The sequence below is a fragment of the Salmo salar genome, chromosome ssa27, assembly GCF_905237065.1.
Source record: "Salmo salar chromosome ssa27, Ssal_v3.1, whole genome shotgun sequence".
NCBI lineage: Eukaryota > Metazoa > Chordata > Actinopteri > Salmoniformes > Salmonidae > Salmo > Salmo salar.
The window spans coordinates 28,719,380-28,742,564 of NC_059468.1; the positions used below are offsets into that span (position 1 = coordinate 28,719,380).

The 23,185-nt window shown below is 45.1% G+C and overlaps 1 protein-coding gene across 9 annotated transcripts in view; it reads right to left on the reverse strand.

The window, feature by feature from the left end:
* The window catches only part of LOC106588853 (protein PALS2-like), a 99,907-nt gene that overhangs the window by 2,984 nt on the left and 73,738 nt on the right, over window positions 1-23,185 (reverse strand). For 6 of the 9 annotated variants that reach the window (XM_014178334.2, XM_014178333.2, XM_045709324.1 and 3 more), the window contains 6 exons: window positions 22,643-22,761; window positions 20,151-20,303; window positions 3,690-3,842; window positions 3,252-3,479; window positions 959-1,090; window positions 254-350 (listed from right to left, as the gene is read on the reverse strand). In XM_014178334.2, the coding sequence (XP_014033809.1) occupies window positions 254-350; window positions 959-1,090; window positions 3,252-3,479; window positions 3,690-3,842; window positions 20,151-20,303; window positions 22,643-22,759 (880 nt within the window). In that variant the 5' untranslated portion in view covers window positions 22,760-22,761. The remainder of the gene's footprint in view (window positions 1-253; window positions 351-958; window positions 1,091-3,251; window positions 3,480-3,689; window positions 3,843-20,150; window positions 20,304-22,642; window positions 22,762-23,185) is intronic. The other 3 variants (XM_014178336.2, XM_014178335.2, XM_014178332.2) reach the window with 1 other exon arrangement.

The following is a 23,185-nucleotide window of genomic DNA, read 5'->3' on the forward strand; positions in this document are numbered from 1 at the left end:
ATCTGAAGGCCAGAAGGGGGCACCATAACCCATTCTATGGAGCGCTACTGAGTAATTATCTCATGACCTCATTGCCCTCAGCCTGGCAGGCAAGGCTACCTCACAGTGGCAGACCAACTAAACAATTCAAAGTAAGTGCTCTCCACTGATTCAAAACCAAGCAGTCACTGGCTACATTACGTAAAAGTTGCCAGTCAGCTCAGTTTAGCTCATCTAGATGAGAATGGAGCTAGGAGGCAAAGTCAAGCCGTACCTGAGCCATCAAAATCTCTTGGGACGAAGGCTTTCCTCTTCTCCTCCAGGAACTGACTGGGGATCAGTCCAGTGGCTCCACCAACCACATGACACGCCTATCACAGGAGAGCACACCAGACATCAGAACAACTTGTCTCACCCAAACAGTAGAAACCAGTGAACAACCAGTAAAAAATCAGTAGAAGTTACAAACCAATAATAAACCAGTAGAAATCAGTAGAAGTTACAAACCAATATTAAACCAGTAGAAATCAGTAGAAGTTACAAACCACTATAAAACCAGTAGAAATCAGTAGAAGTTACAAACCACTATAAAACCAGTAGAAGTTACAAACCAATATTAAACCAGTAGAAATCTTGTAGAAGTTACAAACCCATATAAATACAGTAGAAATCAGTAGAAGTTACAAACCAGTAGAAAACCAGTAGAAATCAGTAGAAGTTACAAACCAATATTAAACCAGTAGAAATCAGTAGAAGTTACAAACCAATATTAAACCAGTAGAAATCAGTAGAAGTTACAAACCACTATAAAACGAGTAGAAATCAGTAGAAGTTACAAACCAATATAAAACCAGTAGAAATCAGTAGAAGTTACAAACCAATATAAAACCAGTAGAAATCAGTAGAAGTTACAAACCAATATTAAACCAGTAGAAACCAGAACAAAAAAAGATGTATTGTTGTTGAGGATCACCATCACCTGCCACCAGTTGGGGTCCTCCTTGTTGACGATCTGAAGGAGGTCCCCCCTCTTGAAGCAAATCCCCGCCTCTCGGCACGGGATCAGATGGTCATTTGCTGGATCGTAGTCAAAGTGGGGTTGCACGTACACCTGAGAAAAGGGAAGTTTGATGTTAATCAATGGTGCTTCTACAACCAAACTATAACTATATACAGTCAACACAGGGTTTTTCTACACACAACAGCTAGGTAGATACAGTTAGTGGAAGGATTAGTGTTTTTCTACACACAACAGCTAGGTAGATACAGATAGTGGAAGGATTAGTGTTTTTCTACACACAACAGCTAGGTAGATACAGTTAGTGGAAGGATTAGTGTTTTTCTACACACAACAGCTAGGTAGATACAGTTAGTGGAAGGATTAGTGTTTTTCTACACACAACAGCTAGGTAGATACAGTTAGTGGAAGGATTAGTGTTTTTCTACACACAACAGCTAGGTAGATACAGTTAGTGGAAGGATTAGTGTTTTTCTACACACAACAGCTAGGTAGATAAGGTTAGTGGAAGGATTAGTGTTTTTCTACACACAACAGCTAGGTAGATACAGTTAGTGGAAGGATTAGTGTTTTTCTACACACAACAGCTAGGTAGATACAGTTAGTGGAAGGATTAGTGTTTTTCTACACACAACAGCTAGGTAGATACAGTTAGTGGAAGGATTAGTGTTTTTCTACACACAACAGCTAGGTAGATAAGGTTAGTGGAAGGATTAGTGTTTTTCTACACACAACAGCTAGGTAGATAAGGTTAGTGGAAGGATTAGTGTTTTTCTACACACAACAGCTAGGTAGATAAGGTTAGTGGAAGGATTAGTGTTTTTCTACACACAACAGCTAGGTAGATAAGGTTAGTGGAAGGATTAGTGTTTTTCTACACACAACAGCTAGGTAGATACAGTTAGTGGAAGGATTAGTGTTTTTCTACATACAACAGCTAGGTAGATACAGATAGTGGAAGGATTAGTGTTTTTCTACATACAACAGCTAGGTAGATAAGGTTAGTGGAAGGATTAGTGTTTTTCTACACACAACAGCTAGGTAGATAAGGTTAGTGGAAGGATTAGTGTTTTTCTACACACAACAGCTAGGTAGATACAGTTAGTGGAAGGATTAGTGTTTTTCTACACACAACAGCTAGGTAGATACAGTTAGTGGAAGGATTAGTGTTGTTCTACACACAACAGCTAGGTAGATACAGATAGTGGAAGGATTAGTGTTTTTCTACACACAACAGCTAGGTAGATAAGGTTAGTGGAAGGATTACACACACACACACACACACACACACACACACACACACACACACACACACACACACACACACACACACACACACACACACACACACACACACACACACACACACACACACACACACACACACACACACACACACACACACACACACAAGATATCTAGTGCAGGACTGACCACAGGCATTCACATCCTGCCAACAGAGGTATTTGCCAAGAGAGGTGCGTGGTCTGGGCACTGTCAGCTTACACTGGCAGCCAGACAGAAACACTGAAACAAGATCCGGACTGGATGTGTGTGTGTGTGGACATTTAAGATAGTGTGTGTGAGTCTGTACAGTGTTGGTGTGTGTGTCTCCCTGGCCCAGATACTATGTGGAGGGTTATTAATAGGGCTCTCAGCCAGGGTTCAGATTCCAGAGCAGGGCATTCTGGGACGGCCCCAGGACTCACTTCACCACCAGTCCCCCACCACCACCACCAAACATCTGCAGCTGTTACACAGCCAAATAAGAGCAGTCTGTGAGTGTGTGTGTCTGTGTGTGGACCTGCGTGATTGTATCCATTCATGTGGCTGTTTAAGTGATGGAGTATGTGTGACGGGTGAGAAAGAAGGACAGAGAGAGAGAGAGAGAGAGAGAGAGAGAGAGAGAGAGAGAGAGAGAGAGAGAGAGAGAGAGAGAGATAGGGAGAAGGGGAGAGAGAGAGAGGGAGAGGGGGAGAGAGAGAGAGAGTGAAAGGGAGAGGGGGAGAGAGGGAAAAAGATAGGGGCAGAGAGAGGGGGGGAGAAAGAGGGGGAGAGAGAGGGGGAGAGAGGGAGAGGGGGAGAAAGAGAGAGAGGGGGAGAGAGCGAGAGAGAGAGAGAGAGAGAGAGAGAGAGAGAGGGGGAGGGAGAGCGATAGAGAGAGAGCATGAATGCTTGAGTGTGAGAGGGCACACGTGTACGTCCATGTGTGTGTCCCTGCATGTGCTGTGTTTGTATGAGCATGTGTGTGTACCTGTGGTGGGGCGGGTGCATCTCTATAACTAGGCAGTATCTTCAGAGTGATTCCTCCGCTGCAGTCCTTCAGCATCTCCTGCAGCTCAGTGGGGTTGTTCCCTACGTCCCGCCCATTCACTTCCTTTATGATGTCACCCACGTGCAGCAGACCCTGCCTGTCAATCATTCCTCCATGGAGGATCCTAGCGATGACCAGCTCCTCCTTCTCCACTCTGAACGTCACTCCCTGAGAGAGGGAAGGAACAGATAGATCGTCAATGAAATCATTGCAGAGATGCAGAAACGCACACAAGCAGGAACAAATGCACACACACACACACACACACACACACACACACACACACACACACACACACACACACACACAAACTCGCCATCTCTCTCCCTCTCGATCTCTCCCACACTCACTCTCTCTCTCACTCTCTCACTCTCTCACCAGTGGTTCTCCAGACTTCTTGCGGATGCCGATCATGCGTACAGCATCGGCCTGCATCAGAGAACTGTTCCCCAGCTCTTCATTAAACAGCTCCGCTGGGGGCACGGCCTCATAGCACTTAGAGGCTACCATGTCGTGGGCCTCCAGGAGCGACTGAGAGGGAGAGAGATGGGGAGAGGGGGATAGAAAGGGATGAAGAGATAGAGGGATGGAGAGAGGAGGATGGAGAGATGGGGAGAGGGGGATGGAGAGTGGGGGATGAGAGATGGAGAGAGATAGAGAGAGGGGGATGGAGAGATGGAGAGAGCGGAAGAGATAAAGAGAAGGGGAGAGATATAGAGGGGGGAGAGATTGAGAGAGGGGGATGGAGAGATGGAGAGAGCGGTAGAGATAGAGAGAAGGAGAGAGATATAGAGTGGGGAGAGATAGAGGGGGATGGAGAGATGGGGAGAGTGAGGGGGATGGAGAGAAAGAGGGGGATAGAGAGATGGAGATAGAGGGGGAGAAAGAGAGAGTGAAAGGGAATGAGCAGAAGGACGGATGAGAAATGTAAGAATGAGAAGTTAGTAAAATGGGAAGTTAAGAGAAACATTTGTCACGTGCGTCGAATACAACAGGTGTTGACTTACAGTGAAATGCTTACTTACAAGCCCTTAACCAACAATGCAGTTTTATGAAAAAATATGTTAAGTAAAAAATTGATAAGTAAAAAATAAGAAATAAAAGCTATAAATAATTAAAGACAAGCAGTAAAATAACAATAGCGAGGCTATATAGAGGGGGTACCGGTACAGAGTCAATGTGCAGGGGCACCAGTTAGTCGAGGTAATTGAGGTAATGTGTACATGTAGGTAGAGTGGAATCCGCAGTAGGGGAAACAGGTTGCTATCGTTTTGTTGATGAAGCAGAGCTGGGGAGCATCAAGGTTAAAAATTGCAGTACATATGCTGCTGTTCTATCACACATGCAATGATGTCAGAGGAAAAAGAATCTGGGTCCCTTGTTTCCAGTCTTTGTTGTTGTAATATCACAAACGGACGTGGCAATTTGACTATTAACAGGGATGCAAACTGGTGAGGGCCCAAATATGTGCTTGTGTTGTCACAATACCAACATTTGACTAAGGATGCGAGACCAGGCAGAGAATAATGGTACTGGGTACTAGGCCTATTGTGATAGCACAAAGAAAAGTACAAAATTATGTAATGCTCTCTTGCCCCGCAAAAAAAGACATGTTTGCTTAAGATATAGCTAGGTATATGCATCCTAGTTTTGAAGCGCATCTCTTTGAGTGGGCTATCAATCTCTTTTCTGTTCTTCCTGTGCCATCCAGATTTGTGCATAACCTATTGGTCAAGTTACCAGGTTGTTAGTTAGCTAGGTAACATGACTAAACAAGGTTGTTTGCTATCTAACCCCCAGTTAGCGGCCCACCAGTGGTTTATGATATGAAATGTGTGTGAATTGTGGTAGAAAAAGGAAAAGTAGCTCTGGTAATAGGTGCATAACTTTTGAATGTTTTGGGGGCGAAAGATACGCAGTTTTCAGTGATGTAAAGGTGCAAGCATGACTGTCACTGTACTCTGTTATGGCACTGATTCAGAGGGGTTGGCATAACCTGTTAGGGCTAGGGGGCAGTATTGACACGGCTGGATAAAAAACATACCGATTTAATCTGGTTACCACTCCTACCCAGTAACTAGAATATGCATATACTTATTACATATGGATAGAAAACACCCTAAAGTTTCTAAAACTGTTTGAATGGTGTCTGTGAGTATAACAGAACTCAAATGGCAGGTCAAAACCTGAGAGATTCCTTTACAGGAAGTGGCCTGTCTGACCATTTCTGGAACTTCTTTGCCATCTCTATCTTTTACTAAGGATCTCTGCTCTAACGTGACACTTCCTACGTCGTCCATAGGCGCTCAGAGCCCGGGAAAAACCTGAATGTCGTCATCCCAGCCCCAGGCTGAAACACATTATCGCCTTTCTCAAGTGGCCGATCAAGGGACTCTGTGCTTAGGCGCGTGACCTGACCGCCCACGTCTTTGTGATTTTTTCCTCTGTTTTCCGAAAAGGAGATTCCCGGTCGGAATATTATCGCTTTTCTACGAGAAAAATGGCATAAAAATTGATTTTAAACAGCGGTTGACATGCTTCGAAGTACGGTAATGGAATATTTAGAATTTTTTTGTCACGAATTGCGCCATGCGCGAAACCCTTCATTACCATTTCGGATAGTGTCTGGAACGCACGAACAAAACGCCGCTATTCGGATATAACGATGGATTATTTTGGACCAAACCAACATTTGTTATTGAAGTAGCAGTTCTGGGAGTGCATTCTGACGAAGACAACAAAAGGTAATCAAACTTTTATAATAGTAAATATGATTATGGTGAGTGCTAAACTTGCCGGGTGTCTAAATAGCTAGCCCGTGATGCCTGGGCTATGTACTTAGAATATTGCAAAATGTGCTTTCACCAAAAATCTATTTTAAAATCGGACATATCGAGTGCATAGAGGAGGTCTGTATCTATAATTCTTAAAATAATTGTTATGCTTTTTGTGAACGTTTATCGTGAGTAATTTAGTCAAATGTTAGCGAATTCCCCGGAAGTATGCTAGTTCTGAATGTCACATGCTAATGTAAAAAGCTGGTTTTTGATATAAATATGAACTTGATTGAACAAAACATGCATGTATTGTATAACATAATGTCCTAGGGTTGTCATCTGATGAAGATCATCAAAGGTTAGTGCTGCATTTAGCTGTCTTCTGGGTTTTTGTGACATTATATGCTAGCTTGAAAAATGGGTGTCTGATTATTTCTGGCTTGGTACTCTGCTGACATAATCTAATGTTTTGCTTTCGTTGTAAAGCCTTTTTGAAATCGGACAGTGTGGTTAGATTAACGAGAGTCTTGTCTTTAAATAGCTGTAAAATAGTCATATGTTTGAGAAATTGAAGTAATAGGATTTTTAAGGTTTTGAAAATCGCGCCACAGGCTTCAAGTGGCTGTTACGTAGGTGGGACGAATTCGTCCCGCCTAGCCCAGAGAGGATAAAGGAGAGTCTTGTCTTTAAAATGCTGTGAAATAGTCATATGTTTGAAAAATTTAAGTTTTTGTATTTTTGAGGAATTTGTAATTCGCGCCACGCCTATCATTGGATATTGGAGCAGGTGTTCCGCTAGCGGAACGTCTAGATGTAAGAGGTTAAGACATGAAATTAAGACATTTCAGTTGAATGCATTCAGTTGTACTAGGTATCCCTCTTTCCCTTCCCTCAGAGGCTGCGTGACAGCGAAGTCATACTGCCCTGTGCTCTTGGTTCTAACAGGCTGCGAGCTGCTCCAATAATTAGAAACAAATGCAACAACAGAAGACTCATAAGTGTCTTCACACCCCAGCTCCTCATCACGGCTAAAATAGCTGATGGAGAAAAAGCGGAGAGAAGCAGGTGACGGCTAGTAGGGGAGGCGGCTGGCTGATCACAGCTGGCTGATCACAGCTGGCTGATCACAGCTGTCACACGTGATATTGGATGAAGCACTCATTCTGATATGACATATCTGACATCACGCTCTGAACTCTGATATCAGATCAAATGTTATTTATCACATGCTTTGTAAACAGCAGGGGTAGACTAACCGTGAAATGCTTACTTACGGGCCCTTCCTAACTAAAATAATAGAAATAATAGAAAAATAATAATAAATACACAATGAGTAACAATAACATGGCTATATACAGGGAGTACCAGTACAGAGTTGATGATAACATGGCTATATACACGGGGTACCAGTACTGAGTTGATGATAACATGGCTATATACAGGGAGTACCAGTACTGAGTTGATGATAACATGGCTATATACAGGGAGTACCAGTACTGAGTTGATGATAACATGGCTATATACAGGGAGTACCAGTACTGAGTTGATGATAACTTGGCTATATACAGGGAGTACCAGTACTGAGTTGATGATAACATGGCTATATACACAGGGTACCAGTACTGAGTTGATGATAACATGGCTATATACAGGGAGTACCAGTACAGAGTTGATGATAACATGGCTATATACACGGGGTACCAGTACAGAGTTGATGATAACATGGCTATATACAGGGAGTACCAGTACAGAGTTGATGATAACATGGCTATATACACGGGGTACCAGTACTGAGTTGATGATAACATGGCTATATACAGGGAGTACCAGTACTGAGTTGATGATAACATGGCTATATACAGGGAGTACCAGTACTGAGTTGATGATAACATGGCTATATACAGGGAGTACCAGTACTGAGTTGATGATAACTTGGCTATATACAGGGAGTACCAGTACTGAGTTGATGATAACATGGCTATATACAGGGAGTACCAGTACAGAGTTGATGATAACATGGCTATATACAGGGAGTACCAGTACAGAGTTGATGATAACATGGCTATATACACGGGGTACCAGTACTGAGTTGATGATAACATGGCTATATACAGGGAGTACCAGTACTGAGTTGATGATAACATGGCTATATACAGGGAGTACCAGTACAGAGTTGATGATAACATGGCTATATACACAGGGTACCAGTACTGAGTTGATGATAACATGGCTATATACAGGGAGTACCAGTACTGAGTTGATGATAACATGGCTATATACAGGGAGTACCAGTACTGAGTTGATGATAACATGGCTATATACAGGGAGTACCAGTACTGAGTTGATGATAACATGGCTATATACAGGGAGTACCAGTACTGAGTTGATGATAACATGGCTATATACAGGGAGTACCAGTACTGAGTTGATGATAACATGGCTATATACAGGGAGTACCAGTACTGAGTTGATGATAACATGGCTATATACAGGGAGTACCAGTACTGAGTTGATGATAACATGGCTATATACAGGGAGTACCAGTACTGAGTTGATGATAACATGGCTATATACAGGGAGTACCAGTACTGAGTTGATGATAACATGGCTATATACAGGGAGTACCAGTACTGAGTTGATGATAACATGGCTATATACACGGGGCACCAGTACTGAGTTGATGATAACATGGCTATATACAGGGAGTACCAGTACTGAGTTGATGATAACATGGCTATATACAGGGAGTACCAGTACTGAGTTGATGATAACATGGCTATATACAGGGAGTACCAGTACTGAGTTGATGATAACATGGCTATATACAGGGAGTACCAGTACTGAGTTGATGATAACATGGCTATATACAGGGAGTACCAGTACTGAGTTGATGATAACATGGCTATATACACGGGGTACCAGTACTGAGTTGATGATAACATGGCTATATACAGGGAGTACCAGTACTGAGTTGATGATAACATGGCTATATACAGGGAGTACCAGTACTGAGTTGATGATAACTTGGCTATATACAGGGAGTACCAGTACTGAGTTGATGATAACATGGCTATATACAGGGAGTACCAGTACCGAGTTGATGATAACATGGCTATATACAGGGAGTACCAGTACTGAGTTGATGATAACATGGCTATATACAGGGAGTACCAGTACTGAGTTGATGATAACATGGCTATATACAGGGAGTACCAGTACTGAGTTGATGATAACATGGCTATATACAGGGAGTACCAGTACTGAGTTGATGATAACTTGGCTATATATAGGGAGTACCAGTACTGAGTTGATGATAACATGGCTATATACAGGGAGTACCAGTACTGAGTTGATGATAACATGGCTATATACAGGGAGTACCAGTACTGAGTTGATGATAACATGGCTATATACAGGGAGTACCAGTACCGAGTTGATGATAACATGGCTATATACAGGGAGTACCAGTACTGAGTTGATGATAACATGGCTATATACACAGGGTACCAGTACTGAGTTGATGATAACATGGCTATATACAGGGAGTACCAGTACTGAGTTGATGATAACATGGCTATATACAGGGAGTACCAGTACTGAGTTGATGATAACATGGCTATATACAGGGAGTACCAGTACTGAGTTGATGATAACATGGCTATATACAGGGAGTACCAGTACTGAGTTGATGATAACTTGGCTATATACAGGGAGTACCAGTACTGAGTTGATGATAACATGGCTATATACAGGGAGTACCAGTACTGAGTTGATAATAACATGGCTATATACAGGGAGTACCAGTACTGAGTTGATGATAACATGGCTATATACAGGGAGTACCAGTACTGAGTTGATGATAACATGGCTATATACAGGGAGTACCAGTACTGAGTTGATGATAACATGGCTATATACACGGGGCACCAGTACTGAGTTGATGATAACATGGCTATATACAGGGAGTACCAGTACTGAGTTGATGATAACATGGCTATATACAGGGAGTACCAGTACTGAGTTGATGATAACATGGCTATATACAGGGAGTACCAGTACTGAGTTGATGATAACATGGCTATATACACGGGGTACCAGTACTGAGTTGATGATAACATGGCTATATACAGGGAGTACCAGTACTGAGTTGATGATAACTTGGCTATATATAGGGAGTACCAGTACTGAGTTGATGATAACTTGGCTATATACAGGGAGTGCCAGTACTGAGTTGATGATAACATGGCTATATACAGGGAGTACCAGTACTGAGTTGATGATAACATGGCTATATACAGGGAGTACCAGTACTGAGTTGATGATAACATGGCTATATACAGGGAGTACCAGTACTGAGTTGATGATAACATGGCTATATACAGGGAGTACCAGTACTGAGTTGATGATAACATGGCTATATACAGGGAGTACCAGTACTGAGTTGATGATAACATGGCTATATACAGGGAGTACCAGTACTGAGTTGATGATAACATGGCTATATACAGGGAGTACCAGTACTGAGTTGATGATAACATGGCTATATACACGGGGTACCAGTACTGAGTTGATGATAACATGGCTATATACAGGGAGTACCAGTACTGAGTTGATGATAACTTGGCTATATATAGGGAGTACCAGTACTGAGTTGATGATAACTTGGCTATATACAGGGAGTGCCAGTACTGAGTTGATGATAACATGGCTATATACAGGGAGTACCAGTACTGAGTTGATGATAACATGGCTATATACAGGGAGTACCAGTACTGAGTTGATGATAACATGGCTATATACAGGGAGTACCAGTACTGAGTTGATGATAACATGGCTATATACAGGGAGTACCAGTACTGAGTTGATGATAACATGGCTATATACAGGGAGTACCAGTACCGAGTCCATGTGCAGGGGTACGAGGTCATTGAGGTAGATATGTACATATAACTAGGAATAAGTGACTGATAATAAACAGTAGCAGAAGCGTATGTGTCAAAAAAGTTTGTGCAATAAAAGTCAATTCAGAGAGTTAAATAGTTAACTAAATAGCTACCAGGCTTGACTATTTAGCAGTCTCATGTTTTGGGGTTGAAGCTGTTCAGGGTCCTTTCGTATCCTGGAGTCTTTGACAATTTTCAGGGCCTTTCTCTGACACCACCTGGTATAGAGGTCAGCGCATGCTCGGAGTACGCATCATGGAAATATGTCAGGCCTTGTGAATGTTAACCATGTTTAAAGGTCTTAAGCACACTGGCTACGGAGAGTATGAATACACAGTTGTCCGGAACAGCTGGTGCTCTCATGCATGGTTCAGTCTTGCTTGAATCAAAGCAGGCAGAGAAGGCATTTAGCTTGTCTGGTAGACTCACATCATTGGGCAGCTCGCGGCTGGGTTTCCCTTCGTACACCGTGACAGTTTGCAAGCCCTGTCACATCCAACGAGTGTCAGAGCCAGGTATTAGGCTTCGATCTTAGTACTGTATTGACGCTTTTCCTGTTTGATGGTTTGTCGGAGGGCGTAACGGTCTTATTAGCATTCGGGTTAGTGTCCCGAATGCTTGAAAAAGGCAGCTATAGCCTTCAGATCAGTGTGGATGTTGCCTGTAATCCATGGCTTATGGTTGGGATATGTACTGTGCATTCAACAAAAAAACCAAAAAAAAATTATGCATTTACATAAGTATTGAGACTCTTCGCTATGAGACTCGAAATTGAGCTCAGGTGCATCCTGTTTCCATTGATCATCCTTGAGATGTTTCTACAACTTGATTGGACTCCACCTGTGGTAAATCTCTTTCGTATCGTCCGAGATTCCTAAAGATTGGAAAGCTGCCGCGGTCATCCTCCTCTTCAAAGGGGGTGACACTCTAGAGACAAACTGTTACAGACCTATATCCATCCTGCCCTGCCTTTCTAAAGTCTTCGAAAGCCAAGTTAACAAACAGATCACTGACCATTTCGAATCCCACCGTACCTTCTCCGCTGTGCAAGCCAGTTTCCGAGCTGGTCACGGGTGCACCTCAGCCACACTCAATGTACTAAACGATATTATAACCGCCATCGATAAAAGACAGTGCTGTGCAGCCGTCTTCATCGACCTGGCCAAGGCTTTTGACTCTGTCAATCACCGTATTCTTATCGGCAGACTCAACAGCCTTGGTTTCTCAAATGACTGCCTTGCCTGGTTCCCCAACTACTTCTCAGATAGAGTTCAGTGTGTCAAATCAAAGGGCCTGTTGTTCGGACATCTGGCAGTCTCTAAAGGGGTACCACAGGGTTAAATTCTCGGGCCGACTCTCTTCTCTGTATATATCAACGATGTCGCTCTTGCTGTAGGTGATTCTCTGATCCACCTCTACGCAGATGACACCATTCTGTATACATCTAGCCCTTCTTTGGACACTGTGTTAACAAACCTACAAACGAGCTTCAATGCCGTACAACACTTCTTCCGTTGCCTCCAACTGCTCTTAAATGCTAGTAAAACTAAATGCATGCTATTCAACTGATCGCTGCCCGCACCCGCCCGCCCGACTAGCATCACTACTCTGGACGGTTCTGACTTAGAATATGTGGACAATTACAAATACCTAGGTGTCTAGCTAAAGTGAATACTCTCCTTCCAGACTCCATTGTCCTGAGTCTACACAACTCTGCCAGGACCTAGGATCAAGGGAGATACTAAAGTGTTTTAGTACTATATCTCTTGACACAATGATGAAAATAATCATGGCTTCCAAACCCTCAAGCTGCATACTGGACCCTATTCCAACTAAACTACTGAAAGAGCTGCTTCCTGTGCTTGGCCCTCCTATGTTGAACATAATAAACGGCTCTCTATCCACCGGATGTGTACCAAGCTCACTAAAAGTGGCAGTAATAAAGCCTCTCTTGAAAAAGCCGAATCTTGACCCAGAAATTATAAAAAACTATTGGCCTATATCAAATCTTCCATTCCTCTCAATAATTTTATAAAAAGCTGTTGCACAGCAACTCACTGGCTTCCTGAAGACAAACAATGTATACGAAACGCTTCAGTCTGGTTTTAGACCCCATCATAGCACTGAGACTGCACTTGTGAAGGTGGTAAATGACCTTTTAATGACGTCAGACCGAGGCTCTGCATCTGTCCTCGTGCTCCTAGATCTTAGTGCCGCTTTTGATACCATCGATCACCACATTCTTTTGGAGAGATTGGAAACCCAAATTGGTCTACATGGACAAGTTCTGGCCTGGTTTAGATCTTATCTGTCGGAAAGATATCAGTTTGTCTCTGTGAATGGTTTGTCCTCTGACAAATCAATTGTAAATTTCGGTGTTCCTCAAGGTTCCGTTTTAGGACCACTATTGTTTTCACTATATATTTTACCTCTTGGGGGATGTCATTCGAAAACATAATGTTAAATTTCACTGCTATGCGGACGACACACAGCTGTACATTTCAATGAAACATGGTGAAGCCCCAAAATTGCCCTCGCTAGAAGCCTGTGTTTCAGACATAAAGAAGTGGATGGCTGCAAACTTTCTACTTTTAAACTCGGACAAAACAGAGATGCTTGTTCTAGGTCCCAAGAAACAAAGAGATCATCTGTTGAATCTGACAATTAATCTGGATGGTTGTACAGTCGTCTCAAATACAACTGTGAAGGACCTCGGCGTTACTCTGGACCCTGATCTCTCTTTTGAAGAACATATCAAGACTGTTTCAAGGACAGCTTTTTTCCATCTACGTAACATTGCAAAAATCAGAAACTTTCTGTCCAAAAATGACGCAGAAAAATTAATCCATGCTTTTGTTACTTCTAGGCTGGACTACTGCAATGCTCTACTTTCCGGCTACCCGGATAAAGCACTAAATAAACTTCAGTTAGTGCTAAATACGGCTGCTAGAATCCTGACTAGAACCAAACAATTTGATCATATTACTCCAGTGCTAGCCTCTCTACACTGGCTTCCTGTTAAGGCAAGGGCTGATTTCAAGGTTTTACTGCTAACCTACAAAGCATTACATGGGCTTGCTCCTACCTATCTTTCCGATTTGGTCCTGCCGTACATACCTACACGTACGCTACGGTCACAAGACGCAGGCCTCCTAATTGTCCCTAGAATTTCTAAGCAAACGGCTGGAGGTAGGGCTTTCTCCTATAGAGCTCCATTTTTATGGAATGGTCTGCCTACCCATGTGAGAGACGCAGACTCAGTCTCAACCTTTAAGTCTTTACTGAAGACTTATCTCTTCAGTAGGTCCTATGATTAAGTATAGTCTGGCCCAGGAGTGTGAAGGTGAACGGAAAGGCTGGAGCAACGAACCGCCCTTGCTGTCTCTGCCTTGCCGGTTCCCCTCTCTCCACTGGGATTCTCTGCCTCTAACCCTATTACAGGGGCTGAGTCACTGGCTTACTGGTGTTCTTCCATGCCGTCCATGGGAGGGGTGCGTCACTTGAGTGGGCTGAGTCACTGATGTGGTCTTCCTGTCTGGGTTGGCGCCCCCCCCCCCTTGGGTTGTGCCGTGGCGGAGATCTTTGTGGGCTATACTCGGCCTTGTCTTAGGACGGTAAGTTGGTGGTTGGAGACATCCCTCTAGTGGTGTGGGGGCTGTGCTTTGGCAAAGTGGGTGGGGTTATATCCTGCCTGTTTGGCCGTGTCCGGGGGTTTCATCGGATGGGGCCACAGTGTCTCCTGATCCCTCCTGTCTCAGCCTCCAGTATTTATGCTGCAGTAGTTTATGTGTCAGTCTGTTAAATCTGGAGTATTTCTCTTGTCTTATCCGGTGTCCTGTGTGAATTTAAATATGCTCTCTCTAATTCTCTCTTTCTTTCTCTCTTTCTTTCTTTCTCTCGGAAGACCTGAGCCCTAGGACCATGCCTCAGGACTACCTGGCATGATGACTCCTTGCTGTCCCCAGTCTACCTGGCCGTGCTGCTGCTCCAGTTTCAACTGTTCTGCCTGCGGCTATGGAACCCTGACCTGTTCACCGGATGTGCTTGTTGCACCCTCGACAACTACTATGATTATTATTATTTGACCATGCTGGTCATTTATGAACATTTTAACATCTTGACCATGTTCTGTTATAATATCCACCCGGCACAGCCAGAAGAGGACTGGCCACCCCTCATAGCCTGGTTCCTCTCTAGGTTTCTTCCTAGGTTTTTGGCCTTTCTAGGGAGTTTTTCCTAGCCACCGTGCTTCTTTCACATGCATTGCTTGCTGTTTGGGGTTTTAGGCTGGGTTTCTGTACAGCACTTTGAGATATCAGCTGATGTACGAAGGGCTATATAAATACATTTGATTTGATTTGATTTGATATTAAGCATCTCCAATCCAAAGTTAAATCTAGAATTGGCTTCCTATTTCGCAACAAAGCCTCCTTCACTCACGTTGCCAAACATACCCTCGTAAAACTGACTATCCTACCGATCCTCGACTTCAGCAATGTCATTTACAAAATAGCCTCCAACACTCTACTCAGCAAACTGGATGCAGTGCCATCCGTTTTGTCACCAAAGCCCCTTATACCACCCAATACTGCGACCTGTATGCTCTCATCGGCTGGCCCTCGCTACATATTCGTCGCCAAACCCACTGGCTCCAGGTCATCTATAAGTCTATGCTAGGTAAAGCTCCGCCTTAGTTCAGCTCACTGGTCACCATAGCAACACCCACCCATAGCACGTGCTCCAGCAGGTATATCTCACTGGTCATCCCCAAAGCCAACACCTACTTTGGCCGCCTTTCCTTCCATTTTTCTGCTGCCAATGACTGGAACGAATTGCAAAATTCGCTGAAGTTGGAGACATATATCTCCCTCACTAACTTTAAGCATCAGCTATCTGAGCAGCTTACCGATAGCTGCAGCTGTACACAGCCCATCTGTAAATAGCCCATCCAAGTACCTACCTCATCCCCATATTGTTTTTATAAATTTTTTTGCACACCAGTATTTCTACTTGCACATCATAATCTGCACATCTATCACTCCAGTGTTAATTTGCTAAATTGTAATTACTTCACTATTATGGCCTATTTATTGCCTTGCCTCCTTACTCCATTTGCACACACTGTATATAGATTTTTCTATTGTGTTATTGACTGTACTTTTGTTTATCCCACATGTAACTCTGTGTTGTTGTTTTTTGTCGCACTGCTTTATCTTGGCCTGGTCGCAGTTGTAAATGAGAACTTGTTCTCAACTGGCCTACCTGTGTCACGGAGGCTCTCCACACTGCTAAAGCTAACTCTCTCTCCTCTGCTCTCATCCTTCTAGACCTATCTGCTGCCTTTGATACCGTGAACCATCAGATCCTCCTCTCCACCCTCTCCGAGTTGGGCATCTCCGGCGCGGCCCACGCTTGGATTGCGTCCTACCTGACAGGTCGCTCCTACCAGGTGGCGTGGCGAGAATCTGTCTCCGCACCACGTGCTCTCACCACTGGTGTCCCCCAGGGCTCTGTTCTAGGCCCTCTCCTATTCTCGCTATACACCAAGTCACTTGGCTCTGTCATATCCTCACATGGTCTCTCCTATCATTGCTATGCAGACGACACACAATTAATCTTCTCCTTTCCCCCTTCTGATAACCAGGTGGCGAATCGCATCTCTGCATGTCTGGCAGACATATCAGTGTGGATGACGGATCACCACCTCAAGCTGAACCTCGGCAAGACGGAGCTGCTCTTCCTCCCGGGGAAGGACTGCCCGTTCCATGATCTCGCCATCACGGTTGACAACTCCATTGTGTCCTCCTCCCAGAGTGCTAAGAACCTTGGCGTGACCTTGGACAACACCCTGTCGTTCTCCACTAACATCAAGGCGGTGACCCGATCCTGTAGGTTCATGCTCTACAACATTCGCAGAGTACGACCCTGCCTCACACAGGAAGCGGCGCAGGTCCTAATCCAGGCACTTGTCATCTCCCGTCTGGATTACTGCAACTCGCTGTTGGCTGGGCTCCCTGCCTGTGCCATTAAACCCCTACAAACTCATCCAGAACGCCGCAGCCCGTCTGGTGTTCAACCTTCCCAAGTTCTCTCACGTCAACCCGCTCCTCCGCTCTCTCCACTGGCTTCCAGTTGAAGCTCGCATCCGCTACAAGACCATGGTGCTTGCCTACGGAGCTGTGAGGGGAACGGCACCTCCGTACCTTCAGGCTCTGATCAGGCCCTACACCCAAACAAGGGCACTGCGTTCATCCACCTCTGGCCTGCTCGCCTCCCTACCTCTGAGGAAGCACAGTTCCCGCTCAGCCCAGTCAAAACTGTTCGCTGCTCTGGCACCCCAATGGTGGAACAAGCTCCCTCACGACGCCAGGACAGCGGAGTCAATCACCACCTTCTGGAGACACCTGAAACCCCACCTCTTTAAGGAATACCTAGGATAGGATAAAGTAATCCTTCTAACCCCCCCCCCTTAAAAGATTTAGATGCACTATTGTAAAGTGGTTGTTCATAAGGTGAATGCACCAATTTGTAAGTCGCTCTGGATAAGAGCGTCTGCTAAATGACTTAAATGTAAATGTAAATGTACCTGGTTAAATAAAGGTGAAAAAAGTAAATAATAATAATTCAATTGATTGGACATGATTTGAAAGGGCACCCATCTGTCTATATAAGGTCCCACAGTTGACAGTGCATGTCAGAGCTAAAACCAAGCCGTGATGTCAAAGGAATGGTCCGTAGAGCTCCGAGACAGAATTGTGTCGAGGGGGAAGGGTACCAAAACATTTCTGCAGCATTGAAGGTCCCCAAGAAGACAGTGTCCTCCATCATTCTTAAATGGAAAAAGTTTGGAACCACCAAGACTCTTCCTAGAGCTGGCCGCCTGGCTAAACTGAGCAATCGGGGGAGAAGGACCTTGGTCAGGGAGGTGACCAAGAACCCCAAGGTCACTCTGACAGACCTCCAGAGTTCCTCTGTGGAGATGGGAGAACCTTCCAGAAGGAAAACCATCTCTGCAGCACTCCACCAATCAGGCCTTTATTGTAGAGTGGCCAGATGGAAGTCACTGTGCCACTAGAGATCCTGGTTCGAGTCCAGGCTCTGTCGCAGCCGGCCGCGACCAGGAGACCCATGGGGTGGTGCACAATTGGCCCAGCGTCGTCCAGATTAAACGGGCATTGTGTCAAGAAGCAGTGTGACTTGGTTGGGTTGTGTTTCGGAGGACGATTGGCTCTCGACCTTCGCCTCTCCTGAGTCCGTACAGGAGTTGCAGCGATGAGACAAGACTGTAACTACCAATTGGATACAACAAAATTGGGGAGAAAAAGGGTAAAAAAAAATAAGACTAAATAATAATGAAAGAATATCCTGATCAAAATAAATATCCTAGAAATCACATTGGCTATGCATGGCCTGTCTGCAATGTACTTGAAATGTATCAACTACCAAATTGGGTCAGGCTTGAGCTAGCAAACTAGCAACATTGTATAAAATATTCTGGGTACTCAGAGTTTCCTGTAGCAGTGAGCTCGGGACAGACACAGCTGTAGGCTATTTGATCAAGGGATACGAGGTCCTCAGGTAGGCCTGTTTTATGATGTTTCCACTGGATCAGAGCATTACATTTTTCCCTTTCATGCTGAGTGGTTATCAAAAGGGAGAGAGCTGGAAAGATTTTAAAATACATTGAGGAACTATTGTCATTCTCAATGGATGTAAAAACAGACGTTATTTGCTTGCTGTTTGAGGTGAAGAAAGCATTCCTTTGAGAAGCTCCACAGCTCATTAGTGGTGGTGCGTTAAGCCAATCAGAAATACTATCAGATCCCCAAACGGGCACATTCATATGCCTACATTTGCGCGCGGGCCAGGCAGCTTATAGACCTACTTGTATGCGTATTCAGGTGTGTGTCCTTACTCAACATTGACAGGAGCACTCTAAACAAAAGACAATTACTAAATTGACAAAACTTGTAAATGGAATGAAATAAACCAAAACTTGTTTCTGCGCTCTGCAAACAACGTGTCCACTCCGACAATGAGAACAGTAAACGACTGGAATAATAATATATTGAATGCATTAACAGAAATGACTGGAACCAAACAAACATTGTAGATGAGAAATGATAGGAATGAATGTTAAATATACTGCTGGTGATTATATGTAATGGGGACTTGATAGACTAACAGTCCAACACAAACAATTCCCGCAATGGAGATATGAAACAATGAATGTGCACAAATTGCCGGGAGAGAACGCATTCTGGAGAGAGACGTGCATTGTGCCTTTTAGCCACACTGCCCTTCTTCTTGGACTGTGCCATCCCCGCGGCCTCCGTATTAGTTCACTGAGATGGGCGCGAATCAGACACGTCTTGTGTGCCATAAAAATACATATATTTGCTACTGCTCGATTAAATAAAATCTTGGTCGACCAAAAAATCGTCAAGTCGACTAATTGGCGTCAGCCCTACCATGGGTAGTCAAAAATTGTACCTGCTAGATATACACTGAGACATAGTCTGACCAGGTAAATCCTGGCCAACGCTATGATCCCTTATTGATGTCACTTGTTGATGTCACCATCAGTGTAGATGAAGGGGAGGAGACGGGTTTTTTAAGGATTTTTAAGCCTTGACACAATTGAGACATGGATTGTGTATGTGTGCCATTCAGAGGGTGAATGGGCAAGACAAAAGATTTGTGCCTTTGAACGGGGTATGGTAGTAGGTGCCAGCCGCACCGGTTTGTGTCAAGAACTGCTGGGTTTTTCACGCTCAACAGTTTCCTGTGTGTATCAAGAATGGTCCACCAACCAAACGACATCCAGCCAACTTGACACAACTGTGGGAAGCATTGGAGTCAACATGGGCCAGCATCCCTGTGGAACGTTTTCAACACCTTGTAGAGTCCATGCACCCGACGAATAGAGGGGGGGTGCAACTCAATAGTAGTATGGTGTTCTTAATGTTTTGTACACTCAGCGTATATATCCATATTGCTCATAGCCCATGCTTTCAGATTAACAGGAAGAACCAAGGTATAAAGGCTATGGGGTCAGTTCAGAATGTAGGCCATTAGCGTCAACTATAACCTTTAACCTTAGTGACTGGGTTACGCACCTGGAAGTGGGGCTCCTGGAGGATTCGGGAGAGTTCCGCTGCGCTGTCATCACGGACGCTGAGAGCGGTGATGTCACCCAAGATGTCTGTGACCAGCTCTATATTGTTGTCCTGCACCGCCTCCAGCCTCAAGTCCTCCAATCGCTCGTGGGCCTGCAGGGGGTCAGAGGTGAAAGGTTATGGGTCACATACTGTACAGACATGGGAGGAAGTTGTACAATGGTAGATAGCCATTGTTGTGTGTGGTTGCGTTCCCATGCCATTGTGTGAACTTGTGTTATACTGCCTTTTGTGGCACTGGTGTCAGTAAGTTGAGTTGTTGAGTGAGGGTTCTGTGGTTGTATTGTGATGAGGAAGTCAAACTCATCTCTCGATCATTTTTGCTCTCTCCCCCCTCTCTCTTTCTCTCTCTTTGTCTGTCAGTGGAGTGACAAACACTCTCCCACTTGCCCAGAATGACCATTATGGCAGCAAGCCAATGCTGACTAATTCAGGGAAGGAGATTACCCCAGTGGTATCAGTCTGTGAAGGCACTGGGAGAGCTGCTGGGACTTATCCTCCTGACATCATCGTCTAGCAGTGACTAACAGACCTCACCAAGGGCTGAATATGAATATGTCAAATCAGTGCACGTATATGGGTTAGAATGAGCTTGTGTGTGTGTGTGTGTGTGTGTGTGTGTGTGTGTGTGTGTGTGTGTGTGTGTGTGTGTGTGTGTGTGTGTGTGTGTGTGTGTGTGTGTGTGTCATTGGGACCATCAGGGTACCTGAGGGGGGGGGGGGGGGCTGTTATGTATTAGTACACTTATAGATTACTACCTTAACGAGGAGCACGCTGCTGCCTGCTAGCCTGTCTCAGTGTGGGAGTCATTCTCAGAGTGTGGGAGTCATTCTCAGTGTGGGAGTCAGTCTCAGTGTGGGAGTCAGTCTCAGTGTGGGAGTCAGTCTCTGTGTGGGAGTCAGTCTCTGTGTGGGAGTCATTCTCAGTGTGGGAGTCATTCTCAGTGTGGGAGTCAGTCTCAGTGTGGGAGTCATTCTCTGTGTGGGAGTCATTCTCTGTGTGGGAGTCATTCTCTGTGTGGGAGTCATTCTCAGTGTGGGAGTCATTCTCAGTGTGGGAGTCAGTCTCAGTGTGGGAGTCAGTCTCAGTGTGGGAGTCAGTCTCAGTGTGTGAGTCAGTCTCTGTGTGTGAGTCAGTCTCAGTGCGTGAGTCAGTCTCAGTGCGGGAGTCAGTCTCAGTGTGGGAGTCAGTCTCTGTGTGGGAGTCAGTCTCAGTGTGGGAGTCAGTCTCAGTGTGGGAGTCAGCCTCAGTGTGGGAGTCAGTCTCAGTGTATAAGTCAGTCTCAGTGTGGGAGTCAGTCTAAGTGTGGGAGTGAGTCTCAGTGTGGGAGTCAGTGTCAGTGTGGGAGTCAGTCTCAGTGTGGGAGTCAGTCTCAGTGTGGGAGTCATTCTCAGTGTGGGAGTCAGTCTCAGTGTGGGAGTCAGTCTCAGTGTGGGAGTCATTCTCAGTGTGGGAGTCAGTCTCAGTGTGTGAGTCAGCCTCAGTGTGTGAGTCAGTCTCAGTGTGGGAGTCAGTCTCTGTGTGTGAGTCAGTCTCAGTGTGGGAGTCAGCCTCAGTGTGTGAGTCAGTCTCAGTGTGTGAGTCAGTCTCAGTGTGTGAGTCAGCCTCAGTGTGGAAGTCAGCCTCAGTGTGGGAGTCAGCCTCAGTGTGGGAGTCAGCCTCAGTGTGGGAGTCAGTCTCAGTGTGTGAGTCAGTCTCAGTGTGGGAGTCAGTCTCAGTGTGGGAGTCAGTCTCTGTGTGGGAGTCAGTCTCAGTGTGTGAGTCAGTCTCAGTGTGGGAGTCAGTCTCAGTGTGGGAGTCAGTCTCAGTGTGTGAGTCAGTCTCAGTGTGTGAGTCAGCCTCAGTGTGGAAGTCAGCCTCAGTGTGGGAGTCAGCCTCAGTGTGGGAGTCAGCCTCAGTGTGGGAGTCAGTCTCAGTGTGTGAGTCAGTCTCAGTGTGGGAGTCAGTCTCAGTGTGGGAGTCAGTCTCTGTGTGGGAGTCAGTCTCAGTGTGTGAGTCAGTCTCAGTGTGGGAGTCAGTCTCAGTGTGGGAGTCAGTCTCAGTGTGGGAGTCAGTCTCAGTGTGTGAGTCAGTCTCAGTGTGGGAGTCCGTCTCAGTGTGGGAGTCAGTCTCAGTGTGTGAGTCAGTCTCAGTGTGGGAGTCAGTCTCAGTGTGTGAGTCAGTCTCAGTGTGGGAGTCAGTCTCTGTGTGTGAGTCAGTCTCTGTGTGGGAGTCAGTCTCAGTGTGGGAGTCAGTCTCAGTGTGTGAGTCAGTCTCAGTGTGGGAGTCAGTCTCAGTGTGGGAGTCAGTCTCAGTGTGGGAGTCAGTCTCAGTGTGGGAGTCAGTCTCAGTGTGTGTGAGTCAGTCTCAGTGTGGGAGTCAGTCTCAGTGTGGGAGTCAGTCTCAGTGTGGGAGTGAGTCTCAGTGTGTTCTCCCCTATGTGTATCTGCTACCTTGGAGAGTGACCGTACAATGGGACTCTCCATGATGCCTCTGAGGAAGATGAGGTCGATGTCTTTGGCCCCCGTGGAGGTGGGCAGCTCCCCCAGGTTATCCAACACCTGCTGCATCGCTGTGGGGGGAGAGGAGAGGGGAGAGAGAGCGGGGAGAGGGAGAGAGTGGTGGAGAGAGGAAGGGAAAGAGAGAGGTGTTAGTTACAGTAGATATAGAAAACAGAGATAAAGAAGGGAGAGAGAGAGGTGTTAGTTACTGTAGATATGGAAAACAGAGATAAAGAAGGGAGAGAGAGAGGTGTTAGTTACTGTAGATATGGAAAACAGAGATAAAGAAGGGAGAGAGAGAGGTGTTAGTTACAGTAGATATGGAAAACAGAGATAAAGAAGGGAGAGAGAGAGGTGTTAGTTACTGTAGATATGGAAAACAGAGATAAAGAAGGGAGAGAGAGAGGTGTTAGTTACAGTAGATATAGAAAACAGAGATAAAGAAGGGAGAGAGAGAGGTGTTAGTTACAGTAGATATAGAATACAGAGATAAAG